The sequence below is a fragment of the Numenius arquata genome, chromosome 2 (assembly GCF_964106895.1).
Source record: "Numenius arquata chromosome 2, bNumArq3.hap1.1, whole genome shotgun sequence".
In the NCBI taxonomy this organism is placed as follows: domain Eukaryota; kingdom Metazoa; phylum Chordata; class Aves; order Charadriiformes; family Scolopacidae; genus Numenius; species Numenius arquata.
The window spans coordinates 93839255-93864530 of NC_133577.1; the positions used below are offsets into that span (position 1 = coordinate 93839255).

Genomic DNA, 25276 nt, shown 5'->3' on the forward strand with positions numbered 1-25276 from the left:
AGAAGTAGCTCTAGCCTATTTGGCAGATGACAGTTGTGGCTCTCAGAAAATCTCTACGATGCAGTGGCAGAGGTAAAGCAGAAGAAAGCCAGGATGCCAAGGAGAAATGCAGGGTTGTAAGGAAGAAGCGTACAAGTCTTTGGATTAAATAGTGCAGGAACATCAAATAGCCAACCTTTGGTAAGGACTGCCTGTCCACTCACAATGCTGTTTGAAAACAGGTTATCACAAATCACAGCCACACGTGTGGATAATTGTCAGCTGTGTTTAGGGAAGTTTGTAGAGAAAAGCATTATTGAGAAACCATAAAGTCTCCTTCTGAAGTCTGTTAAAAAATAGATGATATATTTACAGAGTATACGCTGCCTAGTGACATCTCCTGATGTAACATCTCTAGGATGACCAGCCACACAAATCGTGGCAAAGAGTCAGATTAACAAGCTAACTGAAATAAAGATCTTCACTGAAGACAGACAATGCTCAAGATGGTATACACATGTTCCAATCTGAAGATAAAAGTGTGAAAAGAGCTACTTGATTTTGAAGTGCTCTCTGACCATCACAGTATGACACACAACGTTTCTCTCTTAAAACAACTAACACATCACCCATCTGCAAGCAGCCCTGAAAGCAGGATGCAGAGCAGCAGAAGGTGCAACCGTCCTCTTGGAACTTCCTGGAAAACACACTGGCTAGATGATGACAAAAAACAGGAATCCCTTATATAAATGCCTGAATGATGACAAAATAAAAGACTACAGGAAGAGACTGACAAGGAAAAAGGAGGTAAGCCCTGGTGACGACATGGAAATGTGCGGAATGGGCATGTTTCTTTATTTCAGCCACAACCAGTGAGGGAGGCACTAAGAGGATTACAGACCTTTTCACAGTACGTTTAATGTCAAGTCAACTCTAAGAACAACTTGCAGTTTCATTGTGAGAGCTGTCAATGGTGACACACAAGTAGCTTGTGCTTGAGAAGGCAGCTGATGCTAACAGCATTTATCTTTGCTGCTGGCTGCCAAAAGAAAAGCCACTAGATACTACACTAAATGAGAACAAGAAGAGGCCACAAAGAACTTGCCAGGAACCCTGAGAAACCATGAAGAATCAGTCTCTCTGGAACTTGTTATCTTTGCACCTGTGCCAGTTTGCAAATAACTCCCAACAGTCTCCTAATATGAGTCAGCTGATGCAGAGCTGATGAGATTGGGAGGTCTCGGAGAAACCTGACCCTAGCCACCATGTGTGGTTCCACAGCCCTTCTGCAAGGTGTGCCACCTGATTTCTTCTTCTGCTAGTGGACTCAAAAATCATTTACTGATGCAACCAATAAACACACCTGGTAGACAGGTCAACAACAGAATTAATCTCCCTTAAAAACAAGGATGGAAAAATACCTGAAGAGACATTACACAAAAAACAATCTTGAATAATTAAAAGCTACTGCAAAACCAGAAGAAGGTTGCGAAAAAGAAGGAAACACAACAAACTAGATTGCTGACTAGTAAGGCAAGAATGAAGTGACACTGGACATACTCTCACGCCAAACAAAGAAAATGAAGCTCAAACACCCTCTAAAAACTGAAAGGCAAAAATACATTGGCAGTCAGCAACAGCGTAAGTATATAACATATGAACATATATGTTGACTGCTACTAGGTGCTTTTTCCATATTTATAAAATGTGTTTAACTTCAGAATCACAGAATCACCAAGTAGTTGAGGTTGGAAGGAACCTCTGGAGACCATCTGCTCCAACCCCCTTGCCCAAAGCAGTGTCAACCAGAAAAAGTTGCTCAGGACCTTGTCCAGTCAGCTTTACGTACCTCCAAGGATGTAGACTCCACAGACCGTTTGTGCCTATTGTCTTTTCACTGAGCACCACCAAGAGGAGCCTGGCTACCTTTTTACTCCTTCCCATCAGGTATTTATAGACATTGATAAGACCCCCCCCCCCCCGCGCCTTCTCTTTCCCAGGCTAAACAATCCCAGCTCTTCCCAGCCTCTCTCTCACGTCAGATGCTCCAATGCCCTAATCAACTTCAGCCCTTTGCTGGACTCACTACAGTGCATCCATGTATTTCTCCTTATGAATTACTATCAATTATGAAGTCCAAGTGTATTATTCCTTTAACGAAATACTAAAGAAAGCAAGCAGTCTTACCTGTCTGGCGAAGCAATGAACCAGGAGTTCGGGAAATCAACTGGCCTCTGGGCGTCACGTTTCCAATAGTGTCATCCAGGGATGTAAGAACTGATTAATAAACAAGTTAAGAAACACTCTCCTAAACATGCTTTTGCCTCTATTCAAAACGATTGTGAATACTTGGAAAGGAAAAATATTTTGCTGTAGCTCAAATGTTATGAAGAGTGCAGATCTTGTCTTTCAGACTAAAGCAGAAAGTCCCAGTCATAAGCCTGAGTTAGGTCACAAATGTTTCACCAGAAGCTTAAAAGCTGGAGGGCTAGAAGGGGACACTGTAAAGTTCAGAAACATGAGCACAACAGGTTCTCATAACTGCTCAGATGAAAGAGAATACGTTTGCCCCACAAGGAGCTGCTTTATGCTACATAAACCATAGCTGGAAAATCTGAGACTGAATGCATTTAAAAAAAAATTTGCTCGCTCTCTCTCAGTTCCAGGATGCTGGTGACTTCAAAAAAAAAAAAAGTCTCTGCTGCTCTACTTTGCTTCTTACCGTCAGGAACTAGGTTAAGTGCTCTAGATACGGTTCACTAAGAAGTAGTGTGTAAAATATTCAGTATTCTGTTATGTCAGTGTCCAAGAACATCATGATTCTTAGGGACACTAAAATTAGGTCCAGTATCTCACTACTTTTAAGAATAGAAGTAGTAGTTGCAAAAAAAACAAAAGGAAGAGCAAATGTACTGGATTCCTTTGCTATCATAACCAGAAAAATACCATTATACTAGCTGTCAAATTACACGGTATTTTTTTCTTATTGTAAATAAGCGTGTAAAAAAAAACCTGTAGAAATATAAATCTATGTCTGTGCTTGCCTCTTGCTATTACTGTGGACAAAAAGTTAAGACACACTGAATAATCACAGTACTCTGATAACACAGTACATGTAAAAGAGCACAGAACTATAGAATTTAGATACAATGGAGTGAAGAAAACTTCATTTTTTTCAAAAACTGAGATGGAGTCAGCTATGGCTCACATAGTTCTCTGGGCTGATGTCAACCCAAGTTTCTAAGCCCATGAAAAACTGTTAAAACACCACGTTACACAAATGTGATGGTACAAGTTCAGGAGACAGGCAATGCAACATCCCTGAAATCACACTGAACCCACAACCAAAATAATCAATCTAAATGTAGTCAAAAACTGACTATACAAGCAATATGTCAATCCCTTACCTTCCCTGAAGTCTATTGAATAATCTGTTCTGAGCCATCACTACAACAGCTTTGACATAATTTGAGACTACTATGGGGGGAAAAAGGAGGGGAGAAAGAAAATTCCACTCAGAGGAAATACTATTCTGTGAAAAGGCAAAGAATTGAATCTTTTGGCTTACCTCTCCTAAGTTCTTTTGTAAAGACCAAGTAATGTACCATTTTGCTGAAAACAGTATTTTTCTAATAAAACTCATCCAGATTTCATAGTTACACTTTCAGTCAGTCATTAATATTCCTCCCTACTAGTTTTTAGATATTGCAATCACAGTTTTGTTCCTGAACTTTTCTCCTTCTTAATGTGTAAAAATGCCACACAAAAAAATCATGACTACAGAAAGGAAAAATATGAAACAGTTCAATAGCAAAATTTTGACTACAGAATACCTCACAAATCAGACAACAATCTCACATTATATTAATACATTCCTCACTTCAAACAAGTATAAAACAAAATAGTAACTTACTGTATGTTTGAAAACCATTCTCAACATGCTTAAAATCAAAGCAGTGGTAAAAATACACCTTGTGAACACAGCAAGCAACGACTAAAGTGAAGATAAAGGATACTAGAAACTCTTTTCTGAGAGCTTTGTTTCCATCCAGGTTTGGCCATCTCTGCATCACGGGGGGATGACAGGTCTCCAAAACCATTTCTAGAGAACAGTAACATAGAGACACAAAGTGAATCCAAGCAGAACACACAAATTTTTTTTGTTGCTTCAAGTAACTCTGCAACTGGGAAAGTTAAACAACGCCTAAGTGACCTCTAATTCTAGTACTGATGTCCAGTTTCCCCTATAGAACATCTAGTGTTGCTCAGCTTGTCTGAAAACACACACTTTGCTCCTCCTACACCACAACAGTCATTTTCTTATTAAAAAAAAAAAACAAAAACAAAAAAATAAAAACCCAAACTAAAAGGCCAGTAAGAGATTCAAAAGCATGAAATTGAATTTTGAATGGAAAAGTTCCACTGAAAGAATGACATGATTTCACAATTTGATTATTTTTTTTTTTCAGATACACAAAATCCCGTGTCCTTCAGGAGAGAAAAAAAGTCGTTAACAATTACTAAAACGCAAAGGAGAAGCTACAGGCGGACTGCGAAGGCCGCAGCGGTGGCTGCCTGAGCAGGCCTGTCAGTAGAGCACCCTGCAAAAGGCCCGGCTCAACGATTCCTCTGCAATTAACAACTGCTGTTTAATTGACAATTACATTCCAGAAGAAATCACGCAGATCTAAAGCCCCCGGTGACATAAAAGCCTTCGATACCCCTCAGAGACTGCTTCCAGCTTCACTGCGTTTCACAGCCCGCAACGCTCCCCGCTTCTCCTCCTCCTCCTCCTCCTCCGCCGCCGCCACAGGGGGTACCCGTCCCGTCCCACCACACCCGCGGGGACCCGCCATCCCCCCGGGACGCCCCACCAGCACCGGCCACCTCACGCTTCCCACCTCTCCATGGCGGCCTCCAGCCCACCGCAAGCCGGGATCAGGCGTTCGCGCCTCCGCCAGGGCCGGCCCGCCGCCCGGAAGGAGAAGAGCCGGCTTCCGGGCTTCCGCCCCGCCCCGTCCCCCGCCGGCAGCCGGGACGGACCCCGGGCCGCCAGCACCGCCGAGGGAGGGGTTCCGGACACCCAGCCCCGGGGAAGGACGGCAGGGCTGGGTTGAGGGCAGCCGAGCCGACAGAGGTAGGGCCAAGCCGCGGTGGCGGTGAGGGGGGGGGATCGGCCTGACCCGTCCCCCTCTGCCCGGGCCAAGGGACCCTGCAATTCAGCGGCAAAGCCTTAAAAAAAAAAAAAAAAAAGTAGTTTAAACCTGTCAAATGCTGTGCAGGTTATCTCATTCCACAGAGAAGAGCCGATCCAACGCTCAAGATGTTTTCTCAGCAGCGCACCTCCCACCCTTTGCCGTATGAAGAGGGGGCTGGTGCCAGCGGTGTGCGAATCTGCGCCCCTTTCTCTTTCCCGTTTCTCCCAGTTTAACTCGGACTGCTGGCAGCAGGCGGTGAAGCAGTAACCGCCACGCAGGATCACTCAGCCCCTATCTCCCTGGGCAAACTAACAAAAGCTATGAAACTACCGCTCTTCCTCCTCAAAGTGCATTTTTCACGCTTTTTAAACGACAGGAAAACACTGTTACTACCCTATCAGTACAAATAACTGAGCTACTGACAGGAGTTGTGTTCTAGTACACACATTTACTTGTGTTCTAGTACAAGGAAAACTGTCCAAAGCGCATTTTTAATGTATGCAAAGCAAGGTCTGAAAACCCCTTGGAAGTACTCAGGTGTATTTGGGGGTGCTTTGAGCAAGTGAGGCATTTAAATTCCCTGTACAGAGAGATACATCTAAAAACAGCTGCAAAAGGCAGCAGAATTGCAAGGCATCATCTGAAGTCCCACAGCTGGCTTAAGGTGCTGATAAAACACCACAGCACCCAACTTGGTGGCTCACTGAAGCTGTTGGAGAGCCAAACCTCAGAAGGCTTCACAAGAAGAGGAGAGCTGAGAAGCCCGATGAAAACTGGATATGGAACACAAGCAAGCAGGAGAACCTTAGAGAGTAGATCAGTCAACCCTGGAAATGCACTTCTGGATTTAAAAATAAAAAATAAAATAGTTCTCCTATCATGTAGACTATCGTGAAAACACAAGCGAAGGCAAAAACCTTCATTACAGCAGAAGACTAAAAGAATGTTAAAGGAACTATCATATCCTAATTCAGTACTACATATTTAATAGAATTTACCTTCAACACATCCTCACAAAACAGCACAGTATTACTGTCTCTGTAGCATGGTGGGAAATTCAGAATAATGCACAGATTAACATCTGGTTCAGTTCTTCCCCAACAGCTTGCCCTCTCAGGCCAGCCCTTTCTCAGGGCAGAAAAATGTAAACAAGTGAGAGATGTAATGACAGAGAAAGTACTTCCATTGAGTGCTGCCCCAAGTTGATTCAAAGCAATGACAGATGAGAACAAATAAAAAAATTAATTTAAAAAAAAAAAGAAAATAAAAAGAAAATTAAATTAAAAAAAAGTTGGAAGAGAAGTTAACAGGACAACATACTGCTTTTTTTTTAATTTAAAAAACAAAAACCCCACACCAACAAACCTATAACAGAAGAAAAGAAAAAAAAGAGGATTTGAGGCCCTTGAGAAAACTTGTCTTGGTATGTACAACTTCTTTAAATGCAGGCTGGGGAAGCACCTTAGAGGCTTCCAGGTTGGCTCTCATAAGGGGGCAAGGGGAAGAAACAAGACAAAACCCCTGATGTGTGTTTTCAGGCAGTAATTTTTGACTAGCATCCAACTTCATATTTATCCAACAGGAGGGAAAGAGAAGAAAAGGAGAAAAAAAGAACTGGGAGTCTCACACAAGCATCTTACACTTCCAAGAAGCAGAAGGGAATGCAAATTTTTCAGTCAATTCTTACATACAGTGTTCCTTTAGCACAATGTAAAGGACTCTGAATTTAAATTTATAGTTAAAAATTACAAATCCCTCTTAAGTTTCACGTATTTGCATCAACACTGATTGTAACTGCAGCCACGTTGTCAGAATCTCGTGAGGGGTAGTAGTAACACCCAATACTCACAGACAGGACAAGCAAAGACAATTCAGTCCAACTACCACAGAAACATGGCAGGTTTCTTGCCAGTGCCCGAGATTCCTCTGCTCTGCTCCCTACTCACTTTCGGTGAAGTTCACACGGTTTACAGGATGTACTATGTTCAGGATATACTAAATTAAACAAGTACACTAACTCAAAACTCCAATTACCATTTAGAAAAATATGTTTTTATAAATATAGACAGCTCACAAATCAAATAAATTGCCCTAATGCATTGCTAGGCTGCATACATGACATCTGCATAGAGAAAACTGGAGTCTTAATTCAATACTATCAAAAGCAAGAGCCTGACAAAGTTCTTACACAGTGTGTGACAGCAGCACGACTGCATTCAATACAAAGAAAACCATGGAACCCACATTATACCGTGCCTTTTTGCAAGAGAAGGAAGAAAGCTCATGTTTTAAGCCCATCTTTTCTCATTTGAAACACATTCCTGGACATGTGTAATTTTTCACTTTTTAAAAAATTTAAATGTAAGGAAACTTTTCTTTTAAACCAGTCTCAAGAATTTAAGTCAAGTGTTTATGTGCTTGCTTAGTACTAAACCGCGTGTGTTTACTCTCAGTATTTACTGGGAGTCTTACCCTAAACAAATCGATTCCCATGCCTACTCCTATTGGGGAAGCTCAGCTAACCCCCTTTTTTTTTTTTTGTTAGAAAGGAAAAAGAGACAAATTTGTAACTGTCATTTTATTTGTGTGTAAAATCACGACAGTAGTGCCAAGAGTCTTTGTTGTATTGGGCACGTTACAAGCAGTAAACCCAGTTTCCGAGAGCTGGGATTTCACATGTAGATTTTTGTCCTTAGTACAGGAGTGAAGTTACTGACTCCTCCCTGCTAGATTTAGAAGTACAAGGTAAAAATGGCACAGAATATGAAAAGGTAAAATATACTGAACAAAGAAGGAACTATAACTTCTAGTATACTTTCACTCTGTATCCAAGATTGCAGATGTGCCCCTTTTCCTCAAGTTTATGGTAGCCAAAAGAAATTACATGAATTAATTACAAATTACAGTGTCTTTCAAATGAAGTAGTTCAGCCACCCAAAGAAAAAAAAAAATTATAATCCTGGTGGCCGTGAACTTTCTTGAAACAATGAAGCTGTAGAGCCTGTTGTTCAGCAGTACTAATATTTCTTGAGCCTGAAGTGAGTACAGTGGAATTATGAAGACATTCCTTTCTCCATTCACAAATCTTTCCCTAAAGAACATCTCATTGAAAACAGGAAGCCACCTTCTGCTTGATGATTCAAAGTTCTGAAAATAAATGGTTTTGGAGAGGATTTAGGAAAGAAAAACAGAAGAAAAGCGAAAAAAAAAGAAGCAAAATCCATATTGATCTGTTGTTTGAAGCTCAGATATTGCAACACTGGGAACAAAATCAAGACTACAAAACAATTTTGCTTATAGTTCCAGACTATGAATGTAAAGTTTCAAATGTAAGTAACATTCCAGAGTTTTACTTTCGAAAACAGAGAAGTTAAATTAGGTTTTAAGAATCCTCAAGCTGTTCATAAATCTTTCAAAGAAAAGTACAAGGTGCTTGAGACTCAGAAATAAGAACCTAATTTGGTTAAGAGCTCTGCTTCTCTAATGGTACCTTAAATAACTACAAACAACTGCATTTTGTTACATATTTGAGCAACTTTTTCTTTGCTTTTATTCTATTACCCATACACAAACAAAATAAAAGCTATAAACTGAAGTATCGCCTAATGCTATTGGGACAGCAGTTTAACACCGGACAAAAACCTGTCTATGCTGATGCTTGGCTACATCTTCATATTACAATTCAAAAAGTGTTGCAGACAGCCGTATATAGACTACTATTTTTGACCATTTATATCTAGAAATAACTTTCTATTGTTGAGATGTCTAAACTGAAGTCTATCCAGAAATAGTGGTAGTGTAGCAAAATTTCTCCAAGTTATTCCTAAAACTGGCAAAGATTAAAAACCTTGGGGAAAAAAAAAAAAATCTATCAAGTTTGACTCATCCATAGATTATTTAGCAGTTTAAAAGAAGAAAATCCTCCTCTTTACTGTTCACCCATGAGGAAACAGCAACTCTAGTTACACCAAAAAAGGAGAAAAACACACAAGCTTAATCCAAATTCCAGCAGGATTCTCCTCCCACCTCCCATTTCTAGCGTTGCAATATCAGTACACATTATGAGATAATATCTAACTCTACAATACTTTTCCACAAGTTACGTTCTTATGCAGAAGAGCAGAAGTAGTTTGAGCTTACAGTGCGTTTGTTTGGACATCTGAAAACATCTTGCAAAGTCTCAAAATATTCTTATAACTTCAACAAGTAGACATTCATTTTACAGAATAATTTGAGGATGAAGAAGGGCATTAGTAACAAGGTAAGGTATAAGAAATAAGTTTATACTGATAGGAGAGTCCTAATAGGAGGAGTGCAATTCCATTAAATAATACTTCTATATTTCAGGACATAAACATTACTTTTTCCATAGAAAGCTCAAGACATTTAAATAGTGACATATAGTGATTTCAGATTAGGGTGGAAATAAAGCAGTCACAACCTTTGTGTGCACTGTAAGCATAAGCTAACTTTACAAGCAGTAATACATGTATATTAACACTGAATTTGGAAAATTACTGAATTTGGAAAATTTTCAAGCTATGAATTATGCATATTTTCATTCAAAGCTTGATGAGAAGTGTTCTGTTTCTGTACAAGTAGTTCAACCGTGAACTTCTTAAGCGCTGTTACACAAAGCAGTTATCCTGAAGATACATAGAAGTTTATTCCAAATTTCAGCAGACAGGATTCTTTCTAGAATTGGTAACTGCTTACATAGTTCCAATTCCTGTGGGGAACTGGATGTTCACTTCCTCAGCAGGAACAGCTTCTTATGCTACTTAGAAATGAAGAAAATTCTTTCATTCATTTTTCCTTACGCTTCATGTCCTCCATCACTTCCTCAGCATGATTTTGTCATGCATCTTCCCTTTAACAACCAGGACATTGCTCCCTGGAAGCCTGCCTAAGTTTTCAAGGAGAAAAATACTGTTTTTTAGGTATTACCTGGGTTATGGTATGTTGATTTTACAAATCTGGCCCAAGTTCTAACTATAGAAGGCAAAAAGTGTATTTCACTTTTTTTAGCACAATCTTTAGATGTTAATGCCTGGAGTTTCTAAAAAATTTACTTTGATCAAACTGACTACCTCCGGTGCTGAGGAACTGTACATTTACTATTTCACAGAGCAACCAAGAATGCTTCAATACAGAGCTTTCAGGACAAGGCCTGATGTTCTTTGTACTCTTTGGCTGGACATTGAGACCAGACCAGGCCCCCCCGCTCTGATGTTATGAAAGAATTTTCTCTCCCTCCCACCCAATGCCATCTGTACAGCTGCCTGGAAAAGAAACACATTAAAAAGAACACAGATAAAAGGACAATTGGGACATAAAAGTGTTTTAAGACCTGAATAAGCAGAAGTTGAAAGTGAAGGGAGGAAAAATACTGATTAGCTCATCAAGGAGGAAGGTACCTAGTGAAAGAGGAACTAGAGCATCCAGTGCTCCCGTCTCATCTACTCTGGGGACCAATCAGGATGCAGAGAGCACCAAGAGATATTTATGGGGGATCATCAACCACATGTTCTGATTTCTAATGATAAATGAAAAGGAATTTCAGTCTTAACTCCGACTCTGCACAGTGAAAGAGTGTATTACCTCCATTAAGCAATGGTGATGACTGATGAAATTACCAGCAGGAAGGATCAGCTGGGCTCCTTAATTCACTTTGGGCAATGTAAACTATCTCAAAGCTTACCAGTATTAGCTAACCTAATCTGATTGAATTTGCAGGAATGGATTAGAACAAGCTCTGATAATTCTGTGCCAGAGAAACAGGAGGTACCAAGTATTTGGGTGTGACAATTTTCAGCAGCACAGCCAAGATTGGGAAATCATCCACAGTCCATGCATTCCACTTCACAGTCCAACAGTGTTAAAAGATATTTAAAGTCTGCAAAACTCTACACTCAATACTGCAAGAATGCTCTTCTGTAGATTTCCTTGAAGTCAAACAAATATGGTTTAGTCATGCAGAAAAATATTTTCTCCCAAGAGATTTTTTTTTTTTTTTAAGCTACACTAAGTCAATTTTAACAATGAATTCTTCCTGGAAAGAAGGAAAATAGCAGGCAACATATTTTCAAGTTCCCAAAACAGCCACTGATAGTCTAACCTTTGAAGACAGATATTTTTCTGTTAGACTTTCCCTTACATTAGAACTTGGAATACTCCAAGTCCAAAACCATTAGCAGAATTTCATTTGGTCAGAAATTCATCCACCCTAGCACATGTGATGCTATTAGAAGAAATATCCACGGCATATATTTGTCAGAAGACAAAGTCATAATGGTTCCTTTTCGTCCTAAGATGTATGGACCTGCACTGTGCAAGAGATTTAAAAAATCAATACTTACTAGCACTACTAAAACACAAAACATTCGAGTAGTATATAACCGTAATGCAAGCCCTTGCATGGCAATCCAAATTTATTGAACTACTGATGCTAAGTCATACAAAATTGCACCACTTTAATTAAGGCTTTTAGTTTACATTTGGCCACCTCAAAGCAGTTGTAACATTAGGTTGGTCAATTTAAATACTGTGGCTCCCTGTTGGATATACACACAATCTTTACACCCAAACGTTAATGCATACAAAGCAACAAGGCATTGTTAAATAAATCAGCAAAAGTTAATTACTGCAACTTAGGCCCTGTGACCAATTACACATGATTAAAATTACTTCCCACATTCACATCCACAGTACTCTTCCACCATTTAACATCTCAACCAAAACGTTACACATGTAAAACAATCACTAACAGGCAAAAGTACTAAACCTGTATATTTGGTATTGCAAATACACTTATGCATGAGCAAGCAAGGGAATTCACAGTGAGAATCTACAGCTGCAGAAGCCCAAAAATGATTTACAAAAAATTGTTAAATCATTAAAAAATCGTTTTAAAATATACACTTCTTGTTGTAGACCCCCACTGTACACACAACTATAAACATTGTTCCCTATGTAAACAAGGAAAAGGAAACATACAATAAAAGGTTGAAAAGTCTGGACATTTCCTTCCCAACAGATATTAAAGGCCATGTCTTTAGTCAGACGTTATACTGAAAGGACTCTTAAAGACTAGATCACTGTCTCCACAGGTTCTTCCTAAAATTAAAAAACTAGATAGCTGTTGTGTTAATCAAAGCGCTTTTGTACATTACAATGATGATGATCCTGTATTTCTTTAAAAAAGTTACAGTAAGCTACAAATACCGATGAAGCAAAGTTATCTGGAGTAGTCTATATAGGAGCTCTTTGGACTTTCTTTTATTATGCTAAAATAGTGGTGCTTTTAGGATTTACATTATTGTACTCTCCAATAGAAAGTGGGGATTGTTGAAGTATACAGTACACAGTTTTCATACATGTACAACATTGGTGGATGAACAATGTCTCTTATCAGTAATACTGGATGTAGGCTCTGGTTTTACCAGTTGCATACACTTAGAATATTTATAAGTAAAAATCTCTCGTGACACTGGAAAGTGATTAGAATGTGCAAACTGATGTAGTAGCTTTCATCCATTTCTTAAAGGGTACCACCACAGGAAAGTCCATTTAAGATGTTGGTAGGTTTAATAAAGTTGGAATGCTGGCACTGTTGAATTGGGCAACAGTTCTTCAGACCTGTAACAACAAAACAAGCGGTTACTATTACTTACAACTACTTGTCATTCCTCTTTAGTTAAAACAACTAAAGCAGGAACTAGCCAAGTTCTTAGCAAACAGACTGAGAAAATTAGCCTTATCACTTCTCCTCTACTAATATAATTTCTACTGTACAGATACAAATAACAGACTGTCTCAATTAGTAAAACGGGATACGTATGGCTGAACTGTAGAAGAAGTATTTGATGGGTGGGACTAGTTTTGCTTACAGTATGACAGTTCCAGTGGCTTTAAAAACAAAAACACATTTGGAGGATCAAAGCTCCTGAATCAAAAGCCCTGTTAAGGAAATGCAGCAGCTACTTCTGCCATCTTCAGCTAATGCTTTTGGAACCCTCTCAGTTTTACTTTGAGATGATTCAAGTTGTTTGAATTAAGTAAGTTTAAATATCAATACCAAAAAAAAAAGTGTTAAACATGGCACTATCTGAATATTAATAAAAGCCTGCAATTTATGACAGTGAAATGTCCTACCAGGATCCTCCAGTATATCAAATAGGTCTAACAGATGACAAAATAATGGACCGTAGCACTGAAGCAACTGAACCACCCCACATCCAGTAAAACTGAAGGGAATTGAGATGAACAGGAACCTTGCATAATGTCAGGTCAATCAAGAGAGACCTGTGCCCATACTAAGGCTTGGAGGTGGAAAGGGGGAAACAACCTGCCCAAGAACAAGTTGCAGAAAAAAAATTCATGCCTGCTAACTTCTAAAAAGGCTCGCTAAAGGGCAGGCTGGAGCTTGCTTGAGCCTTCAGCAGCATTCTTAAAGCATGGATTTAGTCATGTAGAACATTAGCCAACTGCCAACGAGTAAGAAATTGATCTAGTATAGAATAGCTCCAGGTCAAATATTTGGAGTGTTACAATGATCGCTTCACCATTCTCTTCCAAATGTACTAAATACAATGCAGCCTACAAAATATAGATAGTCCAAAGAAAGCAAGCTAAATTCCTATGACATCATGCAAATATATGCAGGAGTTCAAAGCACCAAGTGACATTTTAGTGTAAAAACTGCAATATTTTACAGTGTGCATTCCTGATAAATGAGCTCTTGCAGCCTTTAAGAAAGAAAACCCTGTTTTCAAAAGCTAAAGTTTTGGAGTATCAGAATGAACATCCTTAGTTTGAACTCTACCAACATCTTAAAGCTTGAAAAAAAAATTGATACTAGTGTGAACAGTGTATCTTGCACGTATTTGTAGTTCTGACTGGAATACAAGAATAAAGACCATAAGAGCTTCTATGATAACACAAATTAAGAATTTTCAATGCTGTTCTGCATCAACAGTTACCACAGTTTTTAGAGGTTTTTGTTGTTGTTTGTTTTTAATAGACATAATACACAGAAAATTTTAAAAAGGTTTACCTGGCTCAGAGCTACAGTACAGCTATGTATTAAAGTAGCTGACATGATGACTTTTTGCGTGCTTTTCCAGGCACTGGAGTTTTTCTGTTAATTTGTCGCACAAGGTCATAAAAGATCTGAGAATATAAAAATCAGTTGGTTATTGGAATTAAGAGGCTTCTCCCATAACCTTAAGCCTTGAATCTTTACACAATGTACGCACATACTCAAGAACCCCTGTAAATATTTAGTTATCACAAAGCCAGAAAGTTAAATTGTATAATTTATTAATACCTGTTGGATTTTTTCCTGTTTGAGATAGTTGTCTGCCAAGGGTTTTTCACTTTCAATGAAGCAAATTGGAAAGGCATCTATAATCTACACCTATTTCATCACTGGGTCAAATTCATCTGAACATGCATGATACATGCCACAGTGATCAGCTACTATATGCTATTTCTTTGCAATTTAGCAATGAGGTCAAGAAACAGGCCACAGCTTTCTTTTAACTCAAATCAGTCCAAGGATAGTCTCAAAGTTCTATTAAATTTTAACTACAAGTTTTCATGGTAACTCAAGTACACTGCATATTCAGTATTTGAATGAGATCATGCTTTTCCAGATACTTAAAAATACTAAAGTCTAGAGAATTAATTCAGCAGCCTCTCTAGGACTAAAGCATGACATAAGCGTAACATTTTTCTAGAAAAGTAACTCATGTATAAGACTCTCACAGTTTGAGTCTCCTGTAATTCTAATTAGAACATGATTTTGTTGAAAGGCTAATTTAAGACAAGTCTACATACTACAATTAAACAGCATCTATTTTGTTCATAATTGATGACATTGTTCCAATTATTTCTGCATCTCCTAAATCAAGGAAGTCTTCATACTAAAGCCATGCTAGCAGATTCCTAAGTGCTGGCTGCAAAGCAGCAAACATTCCAACAAGGGCTTTTAGTATTTGATGAAAATAAGTTCTAGTTTTTTAAACATATGACTTTTATACAGTTCAGCTGATTAATTTGTGTTTAAGAAAAACTGAAAAGTTTCCAGAAATTCCCAACTAATTAAACACACATTACTCATTTTTAAAAGTCAGCTGTGCTTAAAATCACCATACTTATTTGATTACAAGCAAGTCTTGCATGGAGGCCCTATCCACTTGACTGATGCTGCCAACAATGTTTTCCAGAAGACTCAATGAATTGCAGGGGTCATCATAATAGTCAAGCTGTTCCAGAAATGTAAACACTAACACAGCTTCTTTTTCTAAAATTTTTTGCATCCCTTTCTTTATGCTGGCACATCCACTGGACAAGGTGGCATGCACTACGGCAAGTCCTAAAAATGTACATGTTTGATCAGTCACTTTGCTCCTGCTAAATAAATAAGTAGCTAGGTAGTAGAGAGGGTTTTGTCTCTCGTTCTCTACAGAGCACTTATTTAGGTCTCTTCTCTAATCAGTTGCTAGTTTGGACAAAACTCTTAAGAGTTTCGAGCAGTATGTTCTCAGTGGATAGAGATTATATCAACTAGGGAATGTAACAGGAAAAAAATATTTATCCCAAATTCACATGAATATAATTTGATAACTAATTATACTAAAATGAATAGAATTTTAAGAAGTCCTAAGTCAAAGCTAAATACATCTCTTAATATAAACACCTCACAAATTCTCACAATAGCAGGATACAGTTTTGTCCATTATAGCAAACGTTATTAATAGTTTTGTTAGTTTTTCTTGACAAACAGTGATGTTTGGTTACCAGAACACATTGCCCCATCCTTCTCTCCCTGCCACCCCTCCCTCCATAGGTAGCGTGCCTTACCTCATTAACATTTATCTTTGATTTTGCAGAAGACTCTAAGAACGCACAGTTATTCCATTGCCTTGCTAGGTTCTGACCTTGTTCCTTTCCCACAACTCTTTCATCTTCCAAGTCACACTTATTGCCAACCAGAATCATAGGCACCTAAGAACAATTTAATCCCAGCAAAGAATTCATTAAAATTTTGGGAAAGCACAGTGTAAATGCACACCTAAAACCCTACCTGACTCCTTAAAGGATCCTGACCTCCAGCATAATCAAGCTCCAGTATAACAGAAACTGAAATTTATGGTTGTGTGAGACTTTAATCTTCAAAGTGACTGCTTTTTTTTTTTTGCCAGCTGTTTGGCAGGGCGGTGGGGGGGAACGGTTTGAGGATTTGGTACACGGCCAATTGAGAAAAATCTCACATCATCTAGAAGACCTAATAAGATTTCATTTTTAAATGTTTAAGGTATCAAGGAGTCTACTGAAGAATCTGCTACAAGATCCTTACATGTTCAGAAATCCTGGAAAAAGTGGCCTATACTGAGTAGCATGATGAAGGTTGCTAAAGCTCCTTTCACCATTCCTCTGCTCCCTGTGTGTCTGCACTCCTTTCAAGAGCAGTTTGCTCATACAGTTCTGATCAGTAAGCTGATGCACACAGAGGAAAGAAACATGCTAGTTTATTAAAATTACTAACTATAGAAAACGTTGAATTGACCTTTGTGGCAAGAAAAGGCAATCATACAAAAGTTGGAGGTTTTTTTTCTTCCTTTTGCTTTGTCCTTTAAGGACATAGCTAAGTTTCTTCCAAATTCAACTGTTGAAAAAAGATTTACAATATGTTGATCATTTAGTTTTCCCTCACTGAGAAAGCAAGTTATACCTAAGCTTTGGCACAGCAAAACCTTTACTTAAATTTTGGTGATAACTAAAGTTGCAACATTTATCTTTCGCCTGATACCATGGAATGGCTTTCAAGACTGAGGGGAATGTTCTAAAGAGAGATCCAATTCCAAGGAAATACTAGCAAAACACTAGAAAGCTTTGTGAATCAGAATAAATATACTATTTAAACTAATGTTTCAAATATTGTTAAGTTTTATCTTGATTTTAGTGTACAAAGTTAATTTGATGCTAAACAAGGCTATAACTTGGTAGGTTCCAAATGGGAAAGGCACATGCAACTTAAATACTACACTTTTGAGATACATTTGTGATAATGGGTAATAAATCACTTCTAGAAGAAATCTGCTGAACATAGGCAAGACCTGCAAATGCTTATGATTAAGAAAGTGCAAGGTGATTTGTATTACAAGAGTCCCAATGAACTTCCCTGAAATTGAAACGTTTAATACATTCTGTGTCTGCTGGCAGCAGCAGCATATGTGGATACATGTAGCAAGGAAGGGATCAAAGTTTCCATGAGCACAGTTTAAATGAGATGAGCACACTTGGGGGAAAAAAAAGGCAAGAAATGGTCAGTTTTTGTTAAAGAAGACTTTGTCTGATGGCTACAATGTACAAGGTGTTTCTGTTAAAAACACACTTTTACTGCTGTTTCACATTTGAAATACTTTTCTTCCTTTTATTAAGGGACTAATTATTCACTCCCTACAACCACAGTAGTGTTTTTTTTTTTTTTCTAAATTCAATTATAAACTTTATAGCTTTAATAATGCTACGAGGCACATATTGAAACTGTGTGGAAATGGCATGTCCAAACTTACTTGCAAGGACATACAAAATATAAAAGCTACATAACGTGCAAGTTTAAAGCTTACAGTACTGTCTTCTATAAGAAATTAGAATTTTGTGCTTTTCAAATACCATAAACAGTAGGCATATTGAAAAGAACAATTGAACTGTAGGTTTTTTTTAAACCTTCATCAATATTAACTGAGGTAAGAATAGAGTTGCCTTAGAAATGTTTTCTGTAGTACTAGTGAATAAGCTTATATACAGTTTCAAATAAGAGTATTTTAAAGGAAGAGATTAAAAAGACAATTCTCTTTGTATACCACATGACAATCTACAATTTCTCCAGTTTACCTTAAGAGTTGCATTTCTGTACTATGCATCTACTGGCTGATTTGTCTCTTAATTTAAAGCCTGGAAGCTATCCAATCTCAGTGTATACATTACAACATCTATAATGAAAACTGTAAATATAAGTATTATGCATTTTTAGAAATGCTTACATCATCAGTGTCTTTGACTCGAAGAATCTGTTCTCTTAGATCCTGTAAATCATTAAACGTGGACTGTGCTGTGATGGAATATACTAATGCAAAACCTTGTCCATTTTTCATGTATAGGTCTCTCATTGCTGTAAACTGTTCCTGTAATTAAAAAAAGATACATACATTGCATTCAGTTTGCACTTTCATTACGCAAACTACCATATACTTCAGGTCACAAATGGATCACAAGTATGATACATTTGTGCCCTTCCCTCCTTTTTAAAATGATCGATATTTTACTGTTTGACTATAGGCATTACAGTAAACTGAACCACTTCTAAATAAATCTGGTTTGGCACATTATCTGGGGTGGCTGAACAATATCTAGATATTGACATGGGTGATACCCTAGGGGGACAAAAAAAAAAAAAGCATCACAGAAACCAAAGTAATTTCTAAAGAGAGGAGGTAGAGTAGAATGTACAGTGTAATCTGTAGATTACAGAAGTTATTCCTCCCAAACCCCTCCTTACATATCAACTTTTTCCCCCATCTCCTGACTGTTCTTTAAAACACACGGCAAAGGAAATGCATCCCTTGTCAGCATCCATTTTGTAGTCTAGGCACTTTCCTATGTTAAATTCTACTTCCATTTTCAATGAGATTGACTACAGGATGGAGACATTCGGACTTGTCACAATTCCTAGGGCGTGGTGACAACTATGATATTGCATATGAAGACTCGCTGGTGCACTGCACAGTGGCATTAGGACTTCCCCCAGTTCAAAAACTCTCACCAGTATGACTGTGGAACAGCAATTGCCTTTCTCGCATTGGTTACTCTGCCACCTTGTGACTAATCAATCACTCACCAAGTCCCTTGCTGTAGGTCAGATGAAAATCGCAATATATTTCGAGAGAACAGCCATTCCACCCTTCTGTAGTTTTACATGGCCTTAGTCTAATACGGAATTTAAATAAATTATTTTGGACCAGGTTACTATTATAGTTCACAGAATACACATCACTCTCCAAGGGTCTTGAGCTTACGCTCACGGGAATCAGTGAAGGAAACGACTGCTTTCAGTAGATTCTGGAACAGGTCATTGAAAAACCTGACTAGTGTGCAAAGGGTCAGCATAAACCCTGCGCTTTGAGTTCACAAAAGCTGACTAAAGCAATACTATTTTTATCCCAATGTCAGAGTACATCTCACACACAAAAGAAAGAGGAGAGGAGAAGAAAGCACGTATTCTCTACAGAGAATCAAACCCGAGTAATCATTGGGCCTAAATTTTCCTCTGGGCAATATCAACTTAAAACAGCACCACAAGCTCTTTTATAGTTCTCAATCTCATGTTTCCCCTATTACAGAAGAGGAGCTCACAGGAAACTTGCAATTCATTTTCTGCTGCAATACTCAAGTGTTGCTTAAATACTAGTATGCTAAAGAACATCCTTTACTGCAATGCACTGACCAGTTACTCTTTAGAGAACGAGGAAGGAAGTGTGTCATCATTTACATCCCTACAGCTTTTGATGGTTTTAACACTGTACATCAGTATTTAGGGAAGTTGGTTTTACATACCGTTCCTGCAGTATCTAAGATTTCAAGCATACACTGTTGTGCATCTACTTCAACTTGCTGTCAAGAGAGAAAGATGTGGTTAGTTTTTCCTCTCGCAACTCTCCCCTCCAAAGACACCAGGAATAGTGTGGGTTTATGAGCAAATTCATAATGCATAAAGCAACATAATAGCTTAAGAAGTTTATATGGATACACACTTTGAAAACAGCAGGAAGAAGCCTTTCAAAGAGCCCTAGTGACGTTTTCAATAGCAGCGTCAGCAGCCAAGTACACTCACTTTGTAAAGTGATTAGGGATTCTTGATTATTGAAAAGGAGGCTTCTACATTTGTAACAATGGTTATCAGCAACTAGCACAACTGAGTTCTACTTGTTTCAGGGATCATTTACAGACTGGAAGTACAGGTGAAAGCTAGAAAGTTGGATTGGCATACTAACACTCATTTAATAGAAATTTAAAACAACAAGACAGTAAGTAGTACACAGAAAACAATAAACCAAGCAAACCACTAAGAGTGGTGTCCCCAAAACAAGCCTTTAGTGACACTAATTAGAAAGCTGATCCAGCTGAGAGAAATTTGCAAAAAATGGAAGGTTTATGAAGTCAGTTCAGTTTCTGTATCCTTTCACAGTTCATCTGTCTAGCTTCTACCTCAAAAAAAAAAAAAAAAAAAATAGCCTTGAGGGCATCAAAGGACATGGAAGAGCCCTCAAGCTGTTCCAAGCAGGCTACCGACGTTTTTTTACTTTTTTTCTTTCAAGCTATTGGTAAACTTCCCTTGTTTCCATTTACACATAAAATTCCTAGTTGGAAGATCAGCACTCACAAAGAACTTTGCCTCCCCATATATGCATTATGACAAGTTTAACTTTGAGTTTTTCTTTTGCAACTAGATTTGAGCTTGGAGGGTGGGCAAGAGGAGTATTTCCACTCCTCTCGCCTCCCCCACATCCCCTAGGGATGTAGATTCCTTCAATAGCCACTATTTTAGCATGTATTGCTGACAAAGTTATTCAGCTAATTGAGGAGCATCTATTCTCTTTATGAAGAAATATTTAGGGAGTAAACCAAGGTGTCAAGTAGCAAGACTTCATGCTCGATATTTAATTCCAGACAAACTTAAAGTATTTCAAGCCACATCCTCTCAACTTTGAGTATTTTAAAATCAGATTTAACATTAAAAGTATAGAATTGCAAACCAAACTGCCAAACCAATACATTTTAAAGTCAACCAAGTCAAGAAGCAAGTTATAATTGTAACTAGCAGTGACAGCAAGAAAACGATTGCATGAAGTGTTGTCTGTACTTAAGCAAGACTTAAACAACCTGACTGATTTGAAAAGAAGAATACACAGAGATATTCCTAGTCATTTCAGGACTAAACCCGAAAGGAACATTATAAGATCTTTGCCAAAAAAAAATAATAATTAATTAGCAAAAGGCAAAATTTCACAAAATGGCTTTACTTTTTACTTTTTCAGGCTCCATGGAAACAGTGTTTGGAAAAATTCACCCAGCAAACATCATGAATCTAGTATGACCTGACGAATGTAAATATATAACAAAGGAAACATTTCACTTTAGTACAGCTTGTGAATATTTCTGGAGTCATTTATGGGGCCTGACCCAGCAAAGGCCTGCACCAAACATTGCGACAGGGTCCAAAATTCCTGCTCCTCTAACACAGAAAAAGTAAGTGGCTATATAGAAATTTTTGTAGCTGCTCTCTTTAGTAAGAGTTCTAGCTTTGGCTGGAAGCCCACATGCTTAAGACAGACTAGGATTTTTCCAGCATACAGATTTCTATGAGGTCAAAGAAAACAAGTGTGAAATCATCATTTTGCTCTCACTAATTCCTCTTCCATTCAGAAGAGATTCTGGTAACTACAGGCTGAAACAGCTGCTAATGCAGCCTCTTTATTCCAGCGTATATGTAGTCCAGTGCTGAAAGAGGAGGTCTTGCAGTTTTTGCCCATTCCCAGCTAGGGTTTGTGCATCTTGCCTCCCTTGTACAGACACTTGCATTTTGGCGGCCACTTGGTGAACTGCATCAGAATATCAATGCACCTGAAAAGTAATTCAGCTAAAAAAAAGAAAGAAAGATTAAGAAACTGACACAGATGAAAACTAATCTGCTTCCCCAAATGGTTAACTCTTTTGGTAGCAGTCCAGATGAAAACTATCTTAGTCTGGAATATTAATCATGGTCTCAGCTGAAACTGAAGAGTGAGCAATATGGAGATTCAAGATGATGCAGGCAGAGTCAGACCTTTCAGCCTGTCACACTGAAGACTGGAAGAGAGAAATTAACAGGCCACTGTATTTGTTCATTTATGATAGGTTTGTGTTAACTTATTAATAAAACAACAACCCATCTAATGGAAGTATATCAAGCTATCAGTCAAACTGTTAGGAATACAGTATGAAGCCTCCAGTGTTCTAAAGGTGAGCGTGAAGTCACTTTTAGCAGATTTTCCTAGTAGCAAAGTAGCTTAGACCTCCAACTGTTGCAGACAGACATGGTGGCCATGGCCCAAGCAGGAGCCAGGGTGGGGGGGAACAGGGAGAGCACACCGCTGCACTAACATACAAGTCCAAATCCACCTGAAGATACTAAATCACACACAAACTAATAATAAACATTATGAAAAAGCCTGGTAGTGGCATTTTACCTTTTTTTTTTTTTTTTGAATCAATGTTCCCAATTCTGACAAGGAAATTACCATTTTTTACTGACTAGCTAGTAAGGTATTATGCTCAAACACCCAAAAGCTAGTCTTGAATTATTCCTTTTAGACAGACTTTAAGAGCACCTTTACATTGCAAACTTGTTAAGTTACCTAGTATTATGTGGCATTACCAGGCATACCCTTTTTCAAGCAATGACTCAAAACTGCAGCACATACTGTCAAGTATTTAAGGTTCTATAAAACTAGAGAGGTCTTTTGCATATACCTTTCTGTAGGAGTCTTCTATCGTAGGATCGTATTTTTCAACAAATATTCCTTGAACAAACTGTACAGTCTGCAACACAAAAGTTCTTGTAAGATTCTTCTTGCATAGTGACATTTTGTAAACACACAAATTACTTTTCCAGGTATATACTCAGTATATCCATTACCTTTTTGAAGGCAAATTAGGTGACTGACATAATTATAAATAGTAAGAAACAACAGGATGTTAGATGTATATGCCTATTTAACTAAGTACTGTTAGATGAAGCAATGTGACATCTTCCTTAATTCAGCGCTCCAAGTGAGAGTGGATAAAGGCATGCATTGATTTAAGGTTTGTCTAACTCTTGGAATCATTATTAGTTTTTAGTTGAATAGGAATACTATACAGCTGCATGGCTTTTACATCTGCATTTAGAACTACTGCATCTTCTGCTACTTATCTGCCAGCACAGGAATTAGTCAAAAAAACAACTGCCAGCATTTACTAGTCTTAACTAGACTCAGTAGGATACTCCTGTGTACCTAGCATGTAGGACGTTTTTAGCACAAGTCAAATGGAACTTTAAGACTCAATGGCCAAGTCAGAGCAGACAGGTTCAAATCCAGAAATGCTGCAGTAAGATAAAGAATTCAGAGATGAAGGAAAAAGTTCTTTCACAATCTAACATGATTTGTCATTTATGTTTTCCTTTAGGAATGCTACGTAAGAGAATAGTTCTTACCTGATAGAGTGGACCTCTAGACCTTAATTTATAAGGTGCTCAATTAAACTGAAAGACGTAAAGTTCTTAGGTGACCCAAGAACATCATATTCTGTGAACTTCAGTGCTAGTCTAGGTCAGACTAAACTTTTCTGTAACTAAAATGCATGACCTCTTTGGCTTACAATCATCTGCCTGCTGCAGCTATACACTGACTTGCAGGGAAAGATGTAGAAAACATGTTAAACCTCCTACAAACACGCAAATATATATTTGTACTTGCATAAAAAAAATTTAGTACTTCAGAGATTGCTATCAAACATTAAGAAAACAGCACCCTGAAGAGTTTTCTAGAGCCAGTAGTTACCAAGGCCAGATGCAGGCAAACTGGGTCATTGTGCGAGTTTCATGAGGAGGCTTGATTTCCTACAGACCTATGGCTGAGTTACCCAGTAAAGCCAGAGACTTTCGTAATGCCGTGGCTATGCACTTCACTGTGTAAGACAGGCAAAGATATGACCAAGCATCATCATCAACCAAACCCATACAAAAATTATTAGCATGTGAGAACACACCAATGAATGTGGATACACCTGGTAAAGGACGTACCTATTCTAGCCAGGAACCCTCAGCAGTCATTACTTACATTTATTTTTGTTTATTCGTGCACACTTATGTAAAAGAAATATGGGTTAGTAGAGAGTATATTAGAGGAAAAAAAAAAAAAAAGACATGAGAAGCCCAAGAAAACATACAGAGTACTTACCAGAGCAGACTTTCCAACACCTCCAGAACCAAGAACCACTAGCTTGTATTCACGCATGATGCAAGAGATAAATCACCCTCAAAACCTAAAACACACAATAAATTACTCACCCTTTTGATCAACAGGATGACTATTTTAGCATTACTACAGTCACTGTAAGATCACATATGTAACAAGACATGAACAGTTAAATGTTGATATCAACTGATAAACACAGGAGACATACCATTATAATCAGGCATAACCTAAGCAGGACATCACTTTAATTATTACAGAATATGGAAACTATGGACATTTATTCAAGACACTAACTGCTGAACAATGCTACTTTTTCATCTAAAGTACCTCCAAACTTTTCTTGTTAACACATGAATAATGGTTCTTCTTTAAGTGGTATCTAGCCTAATTTCATAGTCAAGATCGCACACACTTGGAAAGTTTTTAAAACAGAGATTTTTATATCCCATGAAACACTAATTCAGAGAAAAGGCAAAACCAGATTAAGATTCTCTGTAATAAAGACCTCAGTATTATGATCTTGCCAAAATATCACAGGTGTTTCAAAGAAAGTGCACAAGTTCTGGAAGAATTGCTCACATCCATGTCCACATATCACTGTCTCAGAGGTGTCTGAATGGATTCATCTTTATTTAAGGCATGGAGGAATCAGGCATAGAAATTAATTTACTGCAATTGATAGGCCAATTACTTGGATTACAGCATACCATCCAGTGAGGCATGTTCATCTCACAACATTTTCCAGAAACCTACAAAAAACTCTTCTAGTCACACAAACAAGTCCACAGCAGCTCTCGGCTACAGTCACAGCAGACGTTAAGGTATTTCACAGGTTTCTCAAAATCTTTCATTGACTCACAAAAAGTTGCATACACTACTTACTTTGCAACAACAGACCAAACCCAATATTCCCAAGAGCCACACAGATGCCTGAAGAGCTTCCACAGTTTTACAACCACCACGTTTACAGTATTGAATAGGTTTATCAGATAAACAGCTACTAGTGTTTGTTACCTATGGTGCTGATACAGTAAT

General features: G+C 38.1%; 1 protein-coding gene across 1 annotated transcript in view; it reads right to left on the reverse strand.

Moving 5' to 3' along the window:
* Positions 1-11193: 11193 nt before the first annotated feature.
* RAP1B (RAP1B, member of RAS oncogene family) overlaps positions 11194-25276 on the reverse strand; it is a 33863-nt gene continuing 19780 nt past the window's right edge. The window contains exons 2-8 of the mRNA XM_074144239.1: positions 24224-24308; positions 22755-22823; positions 19800-19856; positions 18230-18370; positions 16044-16187; positions 14233-14348; positions 11194-12815 (exon numbers count right to left, since the gene is read on the reverse strand). Coding sequence (XP_074000340.1) covers positions 14262-14348; positions 16044-16187; positions 18230-18370; positions 19800-19856; positions 22755-22823; positions 24224-24280 — 555 coding nt within the window. The 5' untranslated portion in view covers positions 24281-24308 and the 3' untranslated portion in view covers positions 11194-12815; positions 14233-14261. The remainder of the gene's footprint in view (positions 12816-14232; positions 14349-16043; positions 16188-18229; positions 18371-19799; positions 19857-22754; positions 22824-24223; positions 24309-25276) is intronic.